The 20,279-nt window shown below is 39.1% G+C and overlaps 1 protein-coding gene across 3 annotated transcripts in view; it reads right to left on the bottom strand.

Annotated features, from left to right (window-relative positions):
- G3BP2 (G3BP stress granule assembly factor 2) overlaps positions 1-20,279 on the bottom strand; it is a 39,142-nt gene that overhangs the window by 13,897 nt on the left and 4,966 nt on the right. For all 3 annotated transcript variants that reach the window (XM_069091896.1, XM_069091904.1, XM_069091889.1), the window contains exons 2-4: positions 5,701-5,819; positions 2,479-2,560; positions 776-949 (exon numbers count right to left, since the gene is read on the bottom strand). In XM_069091896.1, the coding sequence (XP_068947997.1) occupies positions 776-949; positions 2,479-2,560; positions 5,701-5,795 (351 nt within the window). In that variant the 5' untranslated portion in view covers positions 5,796-5,819. The remainder of the gene's footprint in view (positions 1-775; positions 950-2,478; positions 2,561-5,700; positions 5,820-20,279) is intronic.

Raw genomic sequence — 20,279 nt, forward strand, 5'->3', positions numbered from 1 at the left:
TAAAATTTGTCCCAATCAAGTTTCACAATTGTGATACTTAGCCACTATAACCAAACCCTATAGAAACACTACCACCTAATAATTTGAGCTAGCACTTGAGTACCTAAGCATCAAGTGTGCAGTGCTACTATTTACTGCATATTTTCCTTTGCATTTTTTTTTTTGCCTATTCATATTTTCACAGAACCAAGGGCACTGGGTTTGGTGTTATCATTTATGGGGTACTTTTTAATCCCCTTAGATAGAGATCTTTTAAAATAAAGAAAGTAACTGTACTTTTTACCAGACTTTGCGTAAAAAAAAAAATCAGGAATGAGTAGCTTACTGGACAATGCAATCCTTTAAAAAGATAAACTGTTGCAGATATAGCAGAATAGTCACCTCACTGTTTTCTGAAAACTTAAAAATGATTTATTTATTTTAAAATAATGCTTACTTTTCAATTTCTAATAACCACAATTACAGACAGATAGATGCCATGAATTATACGAATAGGCTCCAAACATATCTTTTAAAATTAGCAATATATTTACTACCTGTATGACCTTGGACAAGCTACTTCATCTCCTAAGGCCTATTTCCTCTTCTAAAAATCAGAGGATTGGAATAGGTGGCTTCTAAGGTCACCTGTTCCATTAAGTCTTTGAACTCTAAATCTAGGAGCCTATTACTTTAATATAGAAGTTGAAACAAGTAAGAGGTTTTTTTGCACGCTTAACCAACAATGCAGTTAGAACCAGTTGTACTGATAAAAATGAAAACTCAAGGAACTTACTTCAGGAGCCAGGACAAAGGTCTGCATAAATTTCCTGTCTGGTTGTCCACTATTGGAAAGCAAACCCATGACCTGAACAACTACTCCATCACTCAAGGTTGCATGAGCATCCACATGACGAATCTTAGTGTGACACTCACTGAACTTCAGAGATAATACCTTATGGTGAATATCCTTTTAAAAAGAGAAACAAAAATACCAAGACTTAAGTAAGTCTCTCTTAGGAGAGAGTTCAGGGGAAAATACATTTATATGCTGCAACTGGAATCATTCTGGATAGTAATCTGGTAGCATACCAAATTTTTTTTTTAAAAAAACTATGCTTTTTGATCCAATAATTCGCTATTGGGAATAAAGCAGCATAATTCATAATGGCAAAAAAGCAAACTTGGAAACAAATCTAAATGCTCAAGAATAGACTGAATAATCTTTGGCTTGTTAATGTAAAGTTTGGAGGTATTTTGTTCCAGACTTGTGATTTCATGAATGTAGGGGGCTTACTCATTGATGATAATCCCTCTACCAACACAAACCAACAAATACAGTGGGGCAATTAAAATAGGTATGTAGGAAGAATATAAAGATGTGGAAAAACTTACATAAAATGACAAACTTAAAGAAGAATATATACCAGCTACAATTAGAAAAAAAATTTCTGAATAAATTTATAAGGATAAGCAAAGAAACTTGAAGGAGATAAGGATGATATTAACTGATATTTAAATGAAAATAGCTTCAAAATTTAGTTTTGTTAGTAACATTTTAAAACATCCAAAACATAACACTGAATAATGCCCTGGTTTATTATTTTCTAACATAGCCTATTATTTCCTAATATAGCCCCTCATCACCTCATCTCAATTACCCTACTACCTTCCAAACCAATTTACTTTTTGGATACCCTCCCACCCACCCAAAATCAATCCCACCAGATAAACAACTCTAAAATCACTGCTTTTATCCTATTAGTCTCCAAGCTCAAAAACAAACAAACCCCATGGCCTCAAGTGAATTCCAAGCAAAGCCTTTATCTGATCTAAAGCCCAATCTCATCTGGACTCCCCTGGCACTACTACCCCACCCACTAGGCAGTGGAATATTCATATCCACTTTCACTATTCAATATTCATTCAGTTGCCCTTTTTTTTCAATGATGATTCTGACAAAGAATCTAAATCTTATACTCCTTTCAGGGCCTGGGTGAAATCCTACTTCAATAGTCTTTCTTCATTACCAAATGCAAAGTGCTTTGTGACAGTGATAGTAGATTTTTGCAAGTTCCCTCATTTGAGCCTAACAACTCTGAAAGGAAAGGGCTATTAGTAACTCCATTTTTAAATTGGGGATTTGAACTCAGGTCCTCCCGACTTAAAGTTTACCACAATCTACTATGCCACCCAGCTACCTATCACCACAACTGGACAATGCAATTGTGATTCACTTTTGCTTCTTTGATTCCTATAGCACTATTGCTATTGCACAATTTGGCAATGAGGTGTAATGTCACACATCACTGTTTATTCTGTTATTTGTGCTCGAGAACAAGGATCACATCATCTGCTTCTGTATCTTCAAAGAACTTGGCACAGAACTGGGCACATACACTGAACAAATATTCTTGAATGTTTAGTATTATGCCAAATTTCCATTTTGTCTAGCCATTCCAACCCATATCCCTTGGCAAGAGGGAAAACTTCACCTACATTTTGGCCATATACTGCTTCCTGGGGCTTCCCACTCGCATCCACTCCACCATGAACGTAGGAAGAATTCCTACCATAAAACCTGTAAAGATAATGCATAGTTATTATTGCATTCATGGAGTGTTTTTTTCAAACTATACTATGGTGGTATCAACAGAGTTAACAAAAAAAAAATTAATGTATTATATAAACATGAGAAGCTCATTTTTTGACAGAGAAAACTGAGGCCATTTGCCATGGGTTCACTCTTCTCCCCTTCTTTTTATTACCAAACCCCTCACTCTCTCCTTTTTTCCTTCAGTATCTGATAACGAGGCCCTTCTTGCTAAGGCCAACATTTCACGTCCCCTTGATCCCATCCTCTCCTGTCTTCTTCAGCAGATGCCCCAGAAACATCTCCAATTCAACAAATCCAAAACAGCATTTATTACCTTTCCTTCAAAACTAAGTCATCTTCCAAACCTTCTTATTTATGGAAGCAGAAAGAAAAAGGGCTTGCCAGACTGATACTAGTTAAAAAAGATTTGAGCTGTGGAACAAATTAGAAATAAGCAATATACTAGAAACAAACACAATAACAAGGGCTCTTTATGAACCTAAAGATCCCAAATACTAAGTATAAAGATGCACTATTTGATTTAAAAAAAACTGTTGGGAAATGTAGAAAACGATACAGCAGAATTATCTCACACTGTATTACCAAGAAAAGCTCCAAATGGATATGTGACTCAGAAGTAAAAGATTACATAATAAACAAATTAGAAGAACAGGGAAGGAAATAAGCTTTTCTAACTATGGATGGGGAAGAGTTCATGACCAAATAAGGACTAGAGAGGATCTCAGAAGATAAGATGGACCATTTGGGATTACATAAAATTCAAGATTTTGCACAAATGAAACAAAGGAAACTAAAATTAGAAAACAGGTTAACTGAGAATTTTTTTTTTGCAAAGATCTCACTTACAAGATATGTAAAGAACTAATTCAAGTATAGAAGCAAAAGATTCATTCACCAAAGAATGATCAGAGGGGATGAACAATATCAACAACCCTCTGGAAAAAATGTTCCAAATCACTAATTAGTGAAAAGCAAACTAAAACAATTATGAGGTTTTACCTCACATTCATCAGATTGGCAGAGATGACAAAAAAAGTGGAAAACAATGATTGTTACAACCACAAGTTAATGAATCAGAGCTGTGAATTGTTCCAGTCATTCTGCAAAGCCGTTTGGAACTATGTGCCAAAACTCTGTAAACTGGGCATGCTCTTTGATCCAGTGACACCACTATTTGGCCTATACCTACAAAAAGATTAAAAAATAAAAAAAGGACCTAATATACAAAAACATTTCTAGCATATCTTTTTGTAAAAGCAAAGAATTAAAAAGCAAGAAGGTACCTATCCACTGGGGAATGACTAAAAGAAAATGCAGTATAGAAATGAAACTTGAGAAAAATTACGTGAACTGATAAAGACCAAAGTGAACCAGGAGGATAATTCATCCTACAAGAAAAACTCTGAAATACTTAAGAACCCTGATAATGCCATGGCCAACTGCATTTTTGAGAGAATCACTGATGAAGAATGATACCCACCTCCTGACAGAGAGGTGATGGAAGTGTTACAGAAGCAAACACAACATTTCTGAATATGGCCAATGTGGGAATTTGTTTTGTCTGACTACTAAAATTTGCTTCAAGGGTTTTGTTCCCACTCACCCACACCCATCTGAGGAAGTAGCAAGGAGGAGACTAGCAATATTTGTCAGGAAAAAAGTGTCATTTAAGCATTTAAAAAAAATAGAGAGAAGAGATAGCCAAAAGGAAATGGCAAATGGCAAGGAGCTTTGAAAGTTCTGTTGAATTAAAAGTGACATAGGGGATAGAGCTGGCACCAGAGCCAGGAAAACCTGGGATCGGGACCCTCTGACCCTTACTATCCTTGGGCCAGCTGCTTACCCATTCAGTGTTCTAAGCAACTAAGACACTAAGTTGATGAAAAGGTGAAGACCTGCATTGCTAAGGAGAGTTCTTTACCAGAAGCACCTTATACCAGGTATTTGTTCTAGTCTTAGCCCTTGAAAGATTAGTTTCACATATAATCCTCTTCTTCTGTTACACTTTGCTAGTTTTACATGGTGTTTGTCAATTTCATTATAATTTTTAAAACTTACCCATTTCTGTAAAAACAAACAAACCCATCATCTTACTTACTGATTGCAGTTTCCTAAGTTGACAGCCTCAACTCTTCTCCCTCACCTCCCATATCCAAATATGCTGCCAAATCTATTTTTCCATGTTTACGACATCTCTCCTATACATCAGCATCTACTGACCCAGTCAGCACCAGATCAGGTCTTCCTCACATCTCACCTGGCCAACTGCAGAGTCAGGTTCTGTCGGTCTCTGTCTTATCTCTCCCTGCTCCAATCTGTCCTGCTCACAGCAGCCAAAGTGATCTTCTTTAAGTGCCCCCAAACCAAATTCCAGCAGTTTTTCTACTGATTCCATAACACAAACTCTGTTCAGCTTTTAAAGCCCTCCATGACCGAGTCCCAAGCTCTTTCTAGCTTCCTGATGGATTCCTTCCTTTCCTGCCCTCTACAGTCTAGCCAAACTGGGCTCATCTCTCTTAACCAGCCAGACAAGACCTTTTGTCATTTCCCGTCTGTTAGTGTCCTCCCTCCCTAATTATCCTGTATTCATTTTAGATGAACTTACTGACGTATATACATGTTGTCTCCTTAGATAACAGGCAAGATCCTCAAGTAGGAATCGTTTCCTATTTGGTCTTTGTAACCTAGCATTTAGTTCAAAGCATTAGGAAAGACTTACTGATTAACTGAACCAATTAAACTATATACAATAAACTTCATGTATCCAGAAAGGGTGGAAATGAAATACTTTGATTGGTGTTAAAATTCTGAAAAAAGATCCATAGAATTTAGAACAAAAAAAATGAAGTCATGGGGCAAAAGCTAAAGTGCCACATTCAAGAATGAGAGAAACTGACAGATGAAAAAAGAGAAAAAAGAAATGAGGAATGAACAGAAACAAGAGCTATCTAGGGATCCTCCTAATTCAGCACAGTCTTACATGAAGCTGAGCACAATAAAACTGAAATAAGAACTATCTAGGGATCCTCCTAATTCAGCGCAGTCTTACACGATGCTCAGCACAACAAAACTGTCTTTATTTTAGCCGTGTGTTTTCTGGTTACCTGTGCAAGTATTCTGGGGCCTTATTCAATAGAGTGTAGTACTGCCTCACAAATTCCCGCCCGACGAGCAGGGGACTTGGCTTCTCCATCACCATTTCTTTGCTGCGCAATGTCAAATGCTGTAAAAGAAAAAAAAGGGTAACTGCACAAGCAATGATCTTTTCAATGAGACAAACATGACAGGTGACATAATATGGAGAAATTAAGACTTAAATGAGTAAGTCATTAGAAGAGAAGGGCAAAAATCAAGTACAGCAATTAAATTCTCCCATAAAATATTCCTTAGCCCATCTTCCCAAACTAAAATATGGTACAGACACTACTGAGGTGAACCAATTATCTAAGCACATTTCCCTACGCTGCCTCAGGACTGTCTCTTCTCCAAGACCTTCCCACAGAGTCATATGTCAGTCAGGGATCAGATATCTCCATCTCTACTCTGTCTTCCCTCCGGGACCTTTCCAGCAAGCCCCTGTAAGGCATATGTCAGCAGGGGAGCTAACTACCCATCTTTAAGATGTCCTTCCTACAAAACCTTATACTGGCCCAGGATCTGGTCTTCCCCTCTTTGCTTTCTCCAGAGTCATCCCCTCATAGGCCATTCTCAAACATTTCCAACTTCCAATGCTAGTTCCTTCCTCCTGCTTAGACTGTTCCAGTCCATACATTTGCCCAGTGCTGTCTACTGTGAAGTGGACTTTGCAGACCACAATATCACAACCTGCCTTAATTAACTAGGGTGGTGGCAATGTGAATGGACAGGATTGGACAGATTTGACAAATACTACAGAAGGAGAATTGACAAGTTCTGGCAATGGACTGCCTATGGGGGAGTAGAAAAAGGAAGAAAGGAAGTTGATGTTTAATCTTTGACAGAAATGGGAACTTTAGGAGGAAGGGAGGAGGAGAATGAGAATGGTAAGTTCAGTTTGCAACATGTCATGTTTGAGATACAGATAAACATGTTATATTTGAGGCAGAGATAACCAGCAGGAGGTGTGAGAATGGAACTTAGTGGAGTGACTGGGAACAGAAACAGATTTGGGAGCTATATATGTATCAAGATGATAAGTGCAACCTTGGAAGCTGATGTGGTCAATGAAAGAACACAAAAGCCCCAGAAATGCTAAATATAAGGACTAAGGCCAGCGGATTATATAACGAAAATGTCATCAGTAATGTTAGAGAGAACAGTGTTAGGGTGAGTGGTGGGAGGCATTAAAAAAAGCTGAAAAAGCTGTGCTTTAGGAAGTAGAGGACCTAGGCTAAATCCCAGCTCAGTTACTTACTACCTACTGACAACAGAAAGGGGCAGAATCCCTCAATTAAAGAGTAGCTAAAGTGTTTTCCATCTTAATCTATAATCCTCTGAGCAAAAGATGAGGAAATGGAGGCAGTGGGCATAGACCACAGGTGGAGAGATTGACAGTCAGAGGACTGGGAAAGGGGGAGGGAAGAAAGAAAAGAAGGGGAGATCAGACAATAGATAGCTAAAGCTTAAAGAACATTCAGGCCAACCTTCATGTTACTGATACATTTTTCAGGAACATATATACAGCAAAACAATCAATGATTTAACAAATTTGAGCTCAATATAACGTTTCTTAAACCACCATACTTGTGTCTTACATGAAGCTTTCTTATCCCTCAGATAAAAAAGTTCCCTATTTCTTTTAGACCTTTGCCCTGTATCATATCTACATATCTGTGTGTACACACACACACACTACACACACATGCACACATCACACACAAGAGACACACACTCTCTCTCTCTCTCTTTTAGATTCTAAGCTCCTAGAGGGCAGAGGCTGTGTTTTTCAACCCTAGAGACTTAGCACAGAGATTTAGAAATAGAACATGCTTAATAAGTACTTGAATTCAACTAAATTTTTAGCCTAAATAATTTTGCCACCCAGTACACACAGTGCAAAATATTTTTTAAAATCACAGCTGAAAGGAAAGTACTAATACTAAGCTAACAAAAGACAAGCATTCACATTTTCACCTGTCCCCAGTCTTCAATTTGTAGCTACTAAGAGAGTCAAATTGTGTTGCAAGCCCCACAACCCACATTCTCCTCTACTTTTCAACCCAACCACACTAATGATCGTTTGCCAACTATAACCATCCTCCACTCTAAAAACTGTCAGACTCCCAAATTTTGGACTCCCTTCCCAGAAACTCTTTTTTCAAAACCTACCTTTTTAACAGTGCTTAACTTGCATCACATAACATAAAATAGCTACAGAGCCCCCTTGCTCAGGTGCTGTCTAAGTGGACTCTTTTTTTTCTCCCTAACTATAGATCATTGTACAAACCCCTAAAATCTGAAAATAGTGACTTAAGTACTCAAGAAGAACCCTTTTTTCTGAAAGTAATGCTGGTTTGATGGCAGCAAATAATTATTCACTGAGGCATATTTATTAACACGAAAAAACAGCATTTCTGAAAACTATATATGATACAATGATGGCGACTGTCCAAATGATGACCCCCCCCCCAAACTCCAATACCCTTGCCTTTTTTGGAGAAAAAAACTAGGTGCTAAATGATTAAGATTTGCAATTTCATCTTGTGTGAAACTCACTCTGATACAACAACAACTCCTTTCAATAATCTTCCACAGGCTAGAGCAAAAGGCTGAATCTAAGAAGACTTTTTATAGATGAATGCAAAGCCTTGTGTAAGGTGGGAGAGACTGGGCTAGAGAGCACTTCAGAAAAATGTCTGGAGGATTGATTTTAGTGGACTCCAAGTTCAACGAGTCAGCTGTGTGATACATAAGCCAAAAAGACTTATGCAAACTTGAGCACCACTGAGAGGGGCACAGTTTCCCAGAAATAGAGAGTAGAGATTGTGCTTTCCCTCTTCAGACCTCATTTAAAATGTTAGGCTCAAGTCTCACTGGCACCAGGGTTTACCCTGAAGTTTCCTGAGGAGAGTAACCCAGATAGTAAAGGGCCTTGAGTTCAAGTTATATGAGGATCTGTGGGAGAAACCAGGTATGTTTAGTCTTGAGAGAGCACAGAATATGTACAACATATCTTCAAGCACATGAAGGGCTGTTACATGGAAGAAGACAAAGGAGGAAGGGGGAGAAGAAAATAAGCATTGCTCCAGCAGCTTCGATGTGCCATCTCATTTGATCCCCCCAACAACTGGGAGATAGGTGCTGTTATTATCCTCTCTTACAGTGGAGGAAGTGACTTGCCCAAGATCACATAGTTAGTTGTGTCCAAAATCAGATCTAAACTCGGGTCTCCTTGACTCCAGGCTCCGCACTCTATTCACTGTGCCACCTAGCTGCCGAGGGATTCAGTTTGTTCTGCCTGACCTGAATGCAGAATGATGAGCAACGGTGAAAAAAAGAGGTCAATGGGAGATGGATGCCAAGAAAAACTTCCTGCCCATTAAAGCTATCCGAAATCAAGATGGGGCTGCCCTGAGAGTTGGGGAGCTCCTGCTTCTGGCAGGTCCTCAAGCAGTAGCCACCTGACTACCAGCTGAGTACATTTTTTGTGGGGATTCTTTTTCAGGCACAGACTGGAGCAGATGGTCTCTAAGGCCTCTTCCAATACCAACTTCTAGGATGGTCCATTGGTCTTTGGCTAAACTGTAATTTTAATTCCTTAGAAATATGGTATTCCATGTTTTGAAGATGTATGACATCACCAGAAGAAAATTAGTTCTAAAAAAGATGGGTCTGTATTTTTTGTGATATTACAAAAACTAGAAACAAAAAGGCTCTTATTTTGATTTCTGAATGGCTAAAAAAAATTATGGCACATGTAACAAAGATCTGGATGAGCTGAGAGTGAAATATGTCCATATTGTTTGTTCTTGTTTTGCATAAACATGAAGGATAAAAATGAAGTTCCAGGCTCTTCAAGTATAATAATTAAGATTGATCCAAAAGAAGAATTAAAGATGGCCCTTTGTTTTCCAGAAAAGCCCGCCAACATTCAAGAGGGCTATTCAATTCCCCAAAGCCAATCCAGCTAACTTTCTTCTGTCTATTCCATTCTGGACCAAATACAGTCTGTCCAGGATAAACATACTTATGGGACAAAATTTCCAAGTCGTACGCCCATTAGGCCACACAGACAGTATCATAGTATAGGTCAGTAAGTCTTTTTTACCCACTTGGTTTTCCTCTATGGTGAGTTAGGACTAATTTTTTTGAGAGATCATAGGTTGTTATTTACCAAGAGAACCAATTCTCTTCCATGCATGTTAAAATCATAGAAGATTCAGAGATAACTGTTTCACTACTCAATAAAACAATACCAAAGGCAAGATCACAACATTAAATATATGGGAATGTAGCAGGTGGCTAGGTAGGGCAGTGAATAGAGCACTGGCCCTGGAGTCAGGAGGACTTGAGTTCAAATCCAGCCTCAGACACTTAACACAAAAACTAGCCATGTGACCTTGGGCAAGTCACTTAACGCCATTTGCCCTCCAAAAAGAATATATATATATATGGGAATAGCAATGATTGTGACCAAAATAAAAAACATGGCTTTAACTACATTTAGAATATTGTTTCTAGAGTTAGGCTCCATGTTTTTGGAAGGATGCTGACCATCAGAAAAGCATCCAAGAAAGTGTCCAAAAAGGCAAGAAAACTCAAAACCCTTTGGATGAGGTTTAGAATTAGGGATGTTTAACCTTAAGAGAAGACTTACAGGGATAAATGATCACCTGATTGCTGAAATAACTGAAATGTTCTGTAGAAGTGGGATTGGGATTAACCTTATTATGTTTGGCTTCAAGGGGGAAAACTAGGATTAGCACATTTAGGATCAATGATTTGCAATTACACGTCAGCAAATTTTGGCTCAATATAAGGAGTAACTTTCCAATACCTGGCAAGTTCTACTTGAATGTCCCACAGACGTTTGATATTCAACGTGTCCAACAAACTCATGTTTCTTCCTAACTCCCTATCTCTGTCCAAGGCACTACTGCCATCCTTCAAAGTCACCCAGGTTTGCAATCTACACATCCTTTTTACCACGTCACTCAGGCTCACAATCCCTAACAATCAGCAGCTAAATCTCTAACTCTTTACTAGACTATTGATTGGTCTTTCTATCTGCATTCCCTTCCTTCTCCAATTCACATTCCATTTCCATAGCCTAGGGTCAAACGTCACCCCTAAACTAAAGAAGCTTGAGTGGGTTTTCTATTGCCTTCAAGATAAACTACAATCCCCAGTTAGACATTTAAATCTTTTCACAATATCATTCCAATATTACTTGTTATTCATTTACTGTGCATTCCAGCCAAACTGGTCTACATTCAATATCCCACTCCTCTTTTAAAATTGCACAAAGTATTTCCTAAGCCTGGAATGGGTTCCCTCCTCCTATTCCCTGGACTCCCTATTTCCCTTCAAAACTCGGCCCGGGGACCATCTCCAACAAAAGTCTGGGCCTCCTGTCATAGTTAGCAGCGCTCCCACTCCATCACCAATATCATTTTGCACATAATTCGTACTTATTTAACTACTCACATGTTTCTGACCAATAAAACATGAACTACGAGCTCCCTGAAGATAAAGACGATTTTCCTTCCTGTCTTTTTATTTCCAATACCTAGCACAATCTCGGCACACAGCAAGCACTTGTTTTTCTTTTGGAGCCCAGCATAAGGCAGCTAATCCCTCTTCTTCAGAATACTTCAGTAGCAGGGTGCTTATTTATCTCTGGAAGCCTACTCTTAGGGTTAAACATCCCTTATCCCAAACCTCATCTACAGGGTTTGAGTTTTCTTACCTGTCACCTGCGTGGATATTTTCCTGATTGCCAATATCCTTCCTACCTAGCTATAGAAACACTGTCACTGGAAACATTCAAATACAGGATGAATGACCACCTGTCTTGGATTTGGTACCACAGTTTGCCCTAACTCCAAGATTGTTTTATTCTTTTTACACATGCCTACTCACAAAAGGCAGTATGACTATATCTGCTTTCAAGAACCAAGTTTAACATAGTTCTTGGAGGCATAATCAAGGTCTGAATGTACTCTCATTTGCAAAATCAAAAGGCAAGACTGGTAGCATGCAAGACCACAGATATCTGGCTGGTCCAAATGCAGGATGCAATTTCCCCTCAAATCTGGCTTTTATAAAACCTGAGTGGCTTATATTCATATTGAATTGTAGTAAAGATAACCAATAGCAAAAAAAAAAAAAAAAAACCAAGATTACCAACAGCAATAAAAAACTAAGATACAAATAGGAAAGAGATTTTTCTTCAAAGCCCATATGAAGTCCAACCTTCCCTAAAAAAAATTCCAAGAGATGCTAATGAATTTTGCCTTTTCCCTTTCACCACCCCACCCTTGGAATCACAGAATGTTAGAGCTGGGTCAACCCAAATAATTCATTGAGGAAACTCAGAATTATAGAGGCCAAGTCTCTTACCCAAGATAACACAGCTAGGAAATAGAACTTGAACCGAACTCTTTCAGCTCAAGGCTGAGTGTTCTACACCTAGAGTAAGTACCATATCTTGTGTAGAAGTGTTGAAGGTAAAATGCCCAAAGCTATGGCAATGAGAGGAAGAAATTATGAGAGTTCATTTTTAATTACTGAAAGTCAAGTTCACATATATCCTTGGCAATATTTCACTGTACAATTTTCAAAGAATTAGAATAAAGTTTTGATTCTTCATAAAGCATACCCTAATGAACTGCTCCTCAAACTGCCTCAAATCTGCTTTGAAGGGGCCTAAGAACTTTTGAGATGGTCACACTATGTATTTCAAATATAATTTAACATTTGCTAAGCTTATAGGCACCATTAGACAGGAAGAAAAAAAGAGCACAATGTTCATTGCTAGACAATAATAAAGAAGAGAGACATTTTAAGAAAGCCAAGTTTAGAGACTGTACGTACTTTTGAAAAGTGTTCTTTATACACACTTTTAAATAGTGTTTCTGATCCCTTCTCTTATTCTATGTGCTACAGGGAATTTTCCCCATCTCTTTAGCTGAGATATCCTTTCCAAAGGCTCTCTGGAAAGAGCTAGAAGACCCTGGTTCAAATCACAATCTCTGTGTATCTGATTTTCCTTTTACTTATAAAGTAAAGGGGTGGGACTAACTGATAGCTATAGTTCTCATCTACATGCCCTTCAGGAAAAATAATCTTATCACAGACAGTGCCGTAGACCTTTATGGGTATTAATGGGGTAACTGATTTGGGGCAAAAAAGATGCTTTTTTATAATTCTCCCTTAGCAAATATGATATAAAGCTTAAGATTTTTGAAAGACAGCAATAAACAAAAATACATACACATAAGACTAATATATAGAGGGTTTAGTTAATTTTAAAAACTGAAATATTGATTATATTCCTACATTGTACAGATCTACTGTATAACAGTGAAAAAAGCTGGCTGAGTAGAACAAAGTGAATAGGATGGTAAAAGGTTAAAAAAAAAAGAGAAGACAGCAAGACAAGAATAATCAGACTGAAGAGATACCAAAAATATTCATGGATTCTAATAATAAATGATTTCTATAATGCTTCCAGGTGTATAAGTGCTTAACATCTGTCACATATACCCCCTTCTACCAATTTTCTTGGACTTACTGGACTACTGACCTCAATAAATACCTAAGAGAATATGAATATCCTGAAAGGTCCATCAAAAAACAACAAACAAATAGAAATTAAAATAGCCAGTGACTGTCTTTGTGGTTCAGAATGCAAATGTTTCCGGCTTATGACAGCCCACCACCCAACTGCTGCCTGATACCATGTAACATAAAACTGTGAGAGAGTATCAAAGAAACATCTTCCCTCTCGAATTTACAATGTTGCAACTATAGAAGAGTTTCATTCTCTGTCCTGCAGCAATACTTAATTTACATTTATCATATCTATAGAATCTATGCACTGAAGTCTTTAAAGTACCAGCACACAAGTTTTTTTTACACAAACAAAATCAATACAGTTAAGATAAGAACTTAAGATTGTTTAGTCATTAAGGGCAGATTTTCTATTTTTCCTGTACTCTAGTATAGTACCTGGTGCATAACAGCCTTGTTGATTGAAGTGAAAATATCAATAATAATAATAAAAACTCTGAAATCAATTATCTCTGATAAAGGTCTAATGGTCAAGATTAAGGGATATGATTGTTAAGATCTTCAAATAGCATCAAATAGGCAGGAAGTCGACATAAATACATGAGATCAAGAGCCATTTCCCAACAGATAAGTAACCAAAGGAGATGAAGAAACGATTATCAAAACAAACTACTAACCATCACATAAAAGGCTGCTACAAATCATTGGTTAGAATGATTTCTAACATCCCCCCTCCCCCCCCACAAAGGGGGAGAATAACCCTGAGTGGTTAGTGACATAAAAGCAAACATCTAGCTAAATACACACATACACACACACATTATGAAGAGTTGGAAAACTATGTTCACATATGGAAATATATATACATACATAATATACACACCCTCACCATAATACTGAATGATTGTCATGTGTGGCTAAGATGTGAGATATGATCATTGGGGGAGGGGGGAAGAGTGTGAGATGAATCGAGAAAAGAATAAGGTAGACCTAACTTATATATAATCCAACCTATATCTAACATAATGCTAACTTACCTACAAATGTAAAATAAACAGGTATTAGCCAGTAACCAAAGGTTATTCTTATTTGTTTAGCTATCACAAATACCACAGAGGTTCAATGTAGTGTGCTACCCTGAGTGGTCAACATCCTGAGCAAGGAAGAGTACAAAGTGCTATGCGGGATTTTTTTTTCTTGAGGAGAGGAAGTAGGGAGAAGAAGGAGGGAAAGAGAGAATGAGAAGGTACCCTTGAAGAAACAAAACAAAAACACCACCACTTAAAATCTAAGCTCAGCTCTATTTGCTTTCCTTCATACAGGTGTATATGATGTTTTCATTTTAAAGTTAAGCACAGATTCTATCTAAGCTCACTTGGACCCCTAAAGGTTGCTTTCTAATTCGTGACGATACCCTATGGCAAAGATTCTTAAAGTTTTTTTTGTTTTGTGAGCCCTCTAGTAAACTTTTCGTGTGTGTGTGTGTGTAATTACAAAAGGAACCAAGTACAATGAAATACAATTATGAAAACTTCTTTTTTAAGATCAAAGACCCCAATTAAGAAACCCTGCTCCACAGCATTTCTAGGGACAACTATTTCAACCCACTCATTTGCCTTCCAGCACCCAGCCCTTCTCTGCCTTCCCTCTCATTCTCAGGACACTGCCCTTTTTACTCTACTGGGAAACCATGGCCACCTGATGCTCTGTAAGCACCCTCAGATCCACAATTCAAGTTATCTACCCCTTCACCCCGCCTTTCAATTTGCTCCATTTGCTGAGGAATAAATGAACCTCCTCCGTGCCACATCGGAACCCATCCTGTGCTCATCGATGCCCTACCCTCCTCCTTTCTCTCTTACTGCTTCAATCTCTCTTTTTCCATTAGCTTAAAAAAGTCTTCATTCTCAAGCCTCCACCATCATTAAAAAACAAAAATAAAAAGTTCTCTCTACTTCCCAGCTGCAACAATCACTTCTTATGTGAATGGATCCAAAATAGATCTCTAGTCACAGCCTCCAGGCCTACACTTCCAAGTGCTGGATGGATTTGCATATCCTGGCTTCCACAAACTCTGTCAAAAGCAAACTCATCCCCTCTCCCCTAAATCAGAGTCTCTATTCCTCCCCTCGACTTGCCTGATTCTCTTAACAGTACTGACTAGGCTCAAAATAAATTCTCTTTTCACTACTCAACTTCCATTCCAACCCCAGAAACAGCCAGGTTAGCTGGAAGATACAGCAGGTTAAGGAGAATAAAGGAATGTGAAAAATAGAAAGACACTGAAGCCAGATGGCAGAGTTTTAAAAGAGTTTATATTTTCTCCTAGAGGCAAGAGGGAGATCTCTGAAAATTCTGAACAAAGGAGGAACATGGTTAGACAAGTGCTTTAGGATTCTCCATTTGGCAGTTGTCATGAACCAGAGAGGAAAGGGACTGAGTAACTGCTGTAATCCAAGTGAGAGTTAATGTGGGCTTGAAGGGTGATGGCTTTGTGACTGGAGTGTGTCATCTCCATGCCTGCCCCTCCCCCCAGAGTGCCTGGGACATCAATTCTACAGCTGCTATGCTCATTCTTTAGCCTCCACAAGTTCCTTGCCAGCCTCCTTCCAACATGCTCAGGTTTCTCTACTCTTGAACAAATAATCTTCACTTAACCCTGCCTGACACTATTCCCAAACTGTCCTTTCCTGTGGTTTGCACCGACATCCATTTCATATCCAGATCATTCTCCAAACCCTGCAATCTTTCCCCCAACCATTTGCCTAAAACTTTTTTCTTAAAAGCAACCAAATGAACCCTGCCAGAGGAATGTCATTTCCTTAGTGCTCATCCTTCTCCATCAGAAAACTTACTCCTCCATTCATGATGCAACCAAGAAACCTTTCAGGCCAATACTTATCACTTTTGTTGGAACTTCTCTTACCCCTCACCCATAAGCATACCCCCAAAAAGGTAAGTTTAGACCCCTACCATGACTTGAAATATCCCTCCTACATAAATGACTCAAACCTCTCATTTTCACTCTGGCTCTGAAATGTCAGTTGCCTCAAGGACTTCCTCTACTTTCACGTTTCAATGTCACAATCACCAAGTCCTAATTGATTTGGTCCTACCAATCCACCTTCTCAACTCCATCATTTTTGTCCACGGTTAACACAATTCTAATCAGGCTAGAAACTGGAGTCATCTTTTCCTTTCCCTTCTCTTTTATCCTTTTTATATCCAAACCTGCCACCAAATGACTCTCCACTCCTATTATGCTACTCCAAGTCCTGTTGTTTGTCCTATTCTGGAAGAGGTCCATGACATCATGGAGGTGATACCATGACACGCAAGTAAAATTGGATTTAAATGAGGGAACGGCTGTGCAAAGTTATCTGCCTCACTCTCTCCTCCAGATCAGGATGACTGGAAATGACCCTCGATGCAGTGGGAGACCTTGGCCTTTTTAAGCTAAGGTCTTTAAAGGTATCAGTTTGACTGAGGCAGCACCCACTCAGAGATTAAGGTTAGGTAAGAAATGAGGCAGAAAATGATTTCTTTTACCTAGTCAAAAAAAAAAAAAGCTGAGGGGGGAAAGATGCTCACGGTTTCTGACCAAAACAGAAACAATTGCTATTTACATTCACTCCGAGCTGATCGAGGCCCAAACAATAACTGGACTTGGCCAAGGACCTGTTGTTGGCCAATCAATGAGAGTCAGAGTGATTTGGGTTTAAGGCATGGTCCTTAAAAAAGAAATCCTAAATATATGATGAGATGATGGACCTACAAAAGACATAGAGTTGCCCAAATTTATTACTACTATAGTCCTAATTATAAGTTGGTAAAATCATTTTTAAAAAAATATTAACCTTACTCAGCATCTTGGTGGCACAGTAGATAGAGTGCCAGGCCTGGAGTCAGGAAGACTTGAGCTCAAATCTGGCCTCACTTAGTTGCCATGTGACCCTAGGCAAGGCACGTAACCATTTGCCTCAGTTTCCTCATCTGTAAAATGAGCTGGAGAAGGAAGCAGCAAACCACTCCAGTATCTCTGCCAAGAAAACCCAAAACGGGGGGGGGGGCATGAAGAGTCAGACAGGCCTGAAACAACTACACAACACCAACACTCAGCAGCACACACCAACTTACAAAGAAGTTTCCCAGAAGTGAGTCGGCCGGCTGGGGAACAAGTTGAGCTGGGATGAAGGAATGCTGCAGATCATCCCAGGAGCCGATGATGAGAGCTAACTGAGCACACGTGCACGTCTGTGCGCATCTCAATGACAAGAATGATTCTACTCATCATGTTACTGCTTCCACGTCTCTCTTAGAACTGGTGAAATTTCCTACAGCTGCACAATCTCCCCTTAACCTCCCTCCAGAAAAATAAATCTCTGAAGATAGAAAGTGAAGAAACCAACAACTGGCAAAGACAGCTGATTTTGGTTTTTTATCTCCTTTCCCAATTCCTGTCCACCCTTGCTGGATATTTGAAGGAGCCCTTAAATGACCAGAAGTGGGTAGAAAGAGAAACAAAGGAAATGATCACCTCCCTGTGAAAATACAAATTATTTAGATTTATAAAATCATGACCTTAATGACTTTCTTAGTAGAAATTTAAAAACAGTCATTTCTTTTTTTTTTTGTTTTTTTGGAAGAGCAACTGGGGTTAAGTGACTTGCCCAAGGTCACAATGCTAGTAAGTGTTAAGTGTATGAGTCAAAATTTGAACTCAGGTCCTCCTGACTCCAGGGCTAGTGCTCTATTCACTGCGCCACCTAGCCTCTGCAACAGTCATTTCTAAATAAATATAGCTTCTACCAAAAAATACAAAAAACTAAATGTTTTCCTGGCAACAATCTCCTTCTATATATTAGGGCAAGCTGCCCAACATTTGGTATAAATGTAAGATGCTAAACCAAATGACACATAACAGACCATTTTTAAAAAGCAATTACTAGAGCAAGACACACATCTGTACTCTATGGTAGGGGTATGTGGGGGTGGGGCAGTAATATCCCTCATTATCTTTTTTTCCTCACCCTGGAAGAATGGAAAGAGGAACTTCTATCTCCCTTATGGCAGGATAGCCAAGGCATTCCTCAGAGCCTGGCCCAGCTTCCAGGGCTCAGATCTGAGAAACAGCCACTTTGTCAGCATGAATGGCCCCAGTTTACTCTGTATCCAGGCTTTGTTCATAGAAACATCATCATTAGAGAATCAAGTTAGAAATGAAAGGTAATGTATTAGCCAACATTGCTAAGTTTTGCAAAGTTCTTTACATCCATGATCTCATTTGATCTTACTGAGGCAGGTGGTATCATTACCCCCATTTTAGAGGTAAAGAAACTGACAGGAAGATAAGATGGCTGCCGGGATCCTACAGCTTCACTAAGTGTCTGAGGCAGGATTCAAAGACTAAAGGTCTTCCTGACTCAGGTCTAGGGCTCTATTCACTCTGCCACTTACCTGCCATCTACTCTAATCCCCTTGTATTACACTGGAAGAAAAGGAAGCAATATTGTAATCTGTTTAGTTCTAGTTGAACTAAAAAGAAGTTATTTAATGGTTCCACAAACCCAAGATATTGTGACCTGTCCAAAGTCACACAACTAGTGGTAGAATGGAACTAGAACAATAAGAATGATGCTAAAATTTGCAAAGTGCTTCACAAAACCATGGAAAGTGGGTGTTGTTATTATCCCTATTTTATTGAGCTTAAGTGAATGGTTCAGGGTCACAAAGCTAGTGAGTGACTGTAAGGCATGATTTGAACTCAGTTCTTGCTGACTCCAAGTCCAACACTTTGAGCAGCACAGCTGCCTCTCTAAAGATACTTTGGAGCAGTAACTAACTTCTAAAGGTTGCCCCCCCCCCTCTATAGTCTAGAACAGTAACTTCCAATGAGATCTCTGAGGCTATGTAGGTCAAACCACACCTAACCTAGAATACCTTCCACAACACCATCAACTAGTTGAAAAACTTCATTAAGGGGAACCTATTAGGATCCTGGGGACAGCCAGGAGGTGAAGTGGATAGAGTGATGGGTCTAGAGTCAGGAAGACTCATCATCATGAGCTCAAATCTGGCCTCAGATGCTTATGAGCTGTGTGACCTTGGGCAAGTCACTTAACCCTGTTTTGCCTCAATTTTCTCATCTATAAAATGAACTGGAGAAGGAAATGGCAAACCACTCCAATTATCTTTGCCAAGAAATCCACAAACAGGGTCATGAAAAGTTGGACACAACTGAAAATGATCAAGAAACAAAATTATGATCCTTCTTCCCACTAACACAGCCACCATTCTGGTTCAGCCTAGTTCTTCACCCAAGTCTTATAACCACTAATTCATCCTTATTTTCTTTTTTTTTTTGGAGGGGGGAAGGCAAGGCAATTGGGGTTAAGTGACTTGCCCAAGATCACACAGCTAGTAAGTGTGTCAAGTGTCTGAGGTCAGATTTGAACTCAGTCCTCCTGACTCCTGGGCAGTGCTCTACTCACCATATCATCTAGCTGCCTCATCCTTATTTTCAAACATTCCCCATCAACAAGCTCCTTCTCCGTGCTCAGTGAATACCTCCCTCCAGACTTATCTCCAGTTACCAACAAGCTCTTAACTACCAACTCTACTTTTCTCAGTCCTCATCCTTCTTGATTTCTGACAACCTTGGCCCCTGTTGATCACCTTCTCCCAGATGTTTTCTTTTCTGGGTTTCATCACATTGCTTTCTCCTACTTGCCTTGACCCCTCCTCAGTCTCCTTTGCCTAATCTTTATCCAGATCATACCCACTAACCTTGGTGTCTCCCAAGGCTCCATCTCAGGCCTTCTTTTCTATCTCTACTCTCTCACTTACCACCTGTCTTTTGGACAGAGCTCATTATCCTCTGGGGAAGGAAATGGTGAACAACTCAGTATGTTTGCCAAGAAAACCCCACAGATGGTCCATGGGGTCACAAAGAATAAGACATGACTGAAAA

This window comes from Petaurus breviceps, unplaced genomic scaffold (genome assembly GCF_028583685.1).
Source record: "Petaurus breviceps papuanus isolate PSGF00001 unplaced genomic scaffold, PetGlider_PUasm1.0 126, whole genome shotgun sequence".
Taxonomy (NCBI): domain Eukaryota; kingdom Metazoa; phylum Chordata; class Mammalia; order Diprotodontia; family Petauridae; genus Petaurus; species Petaurus breviceps.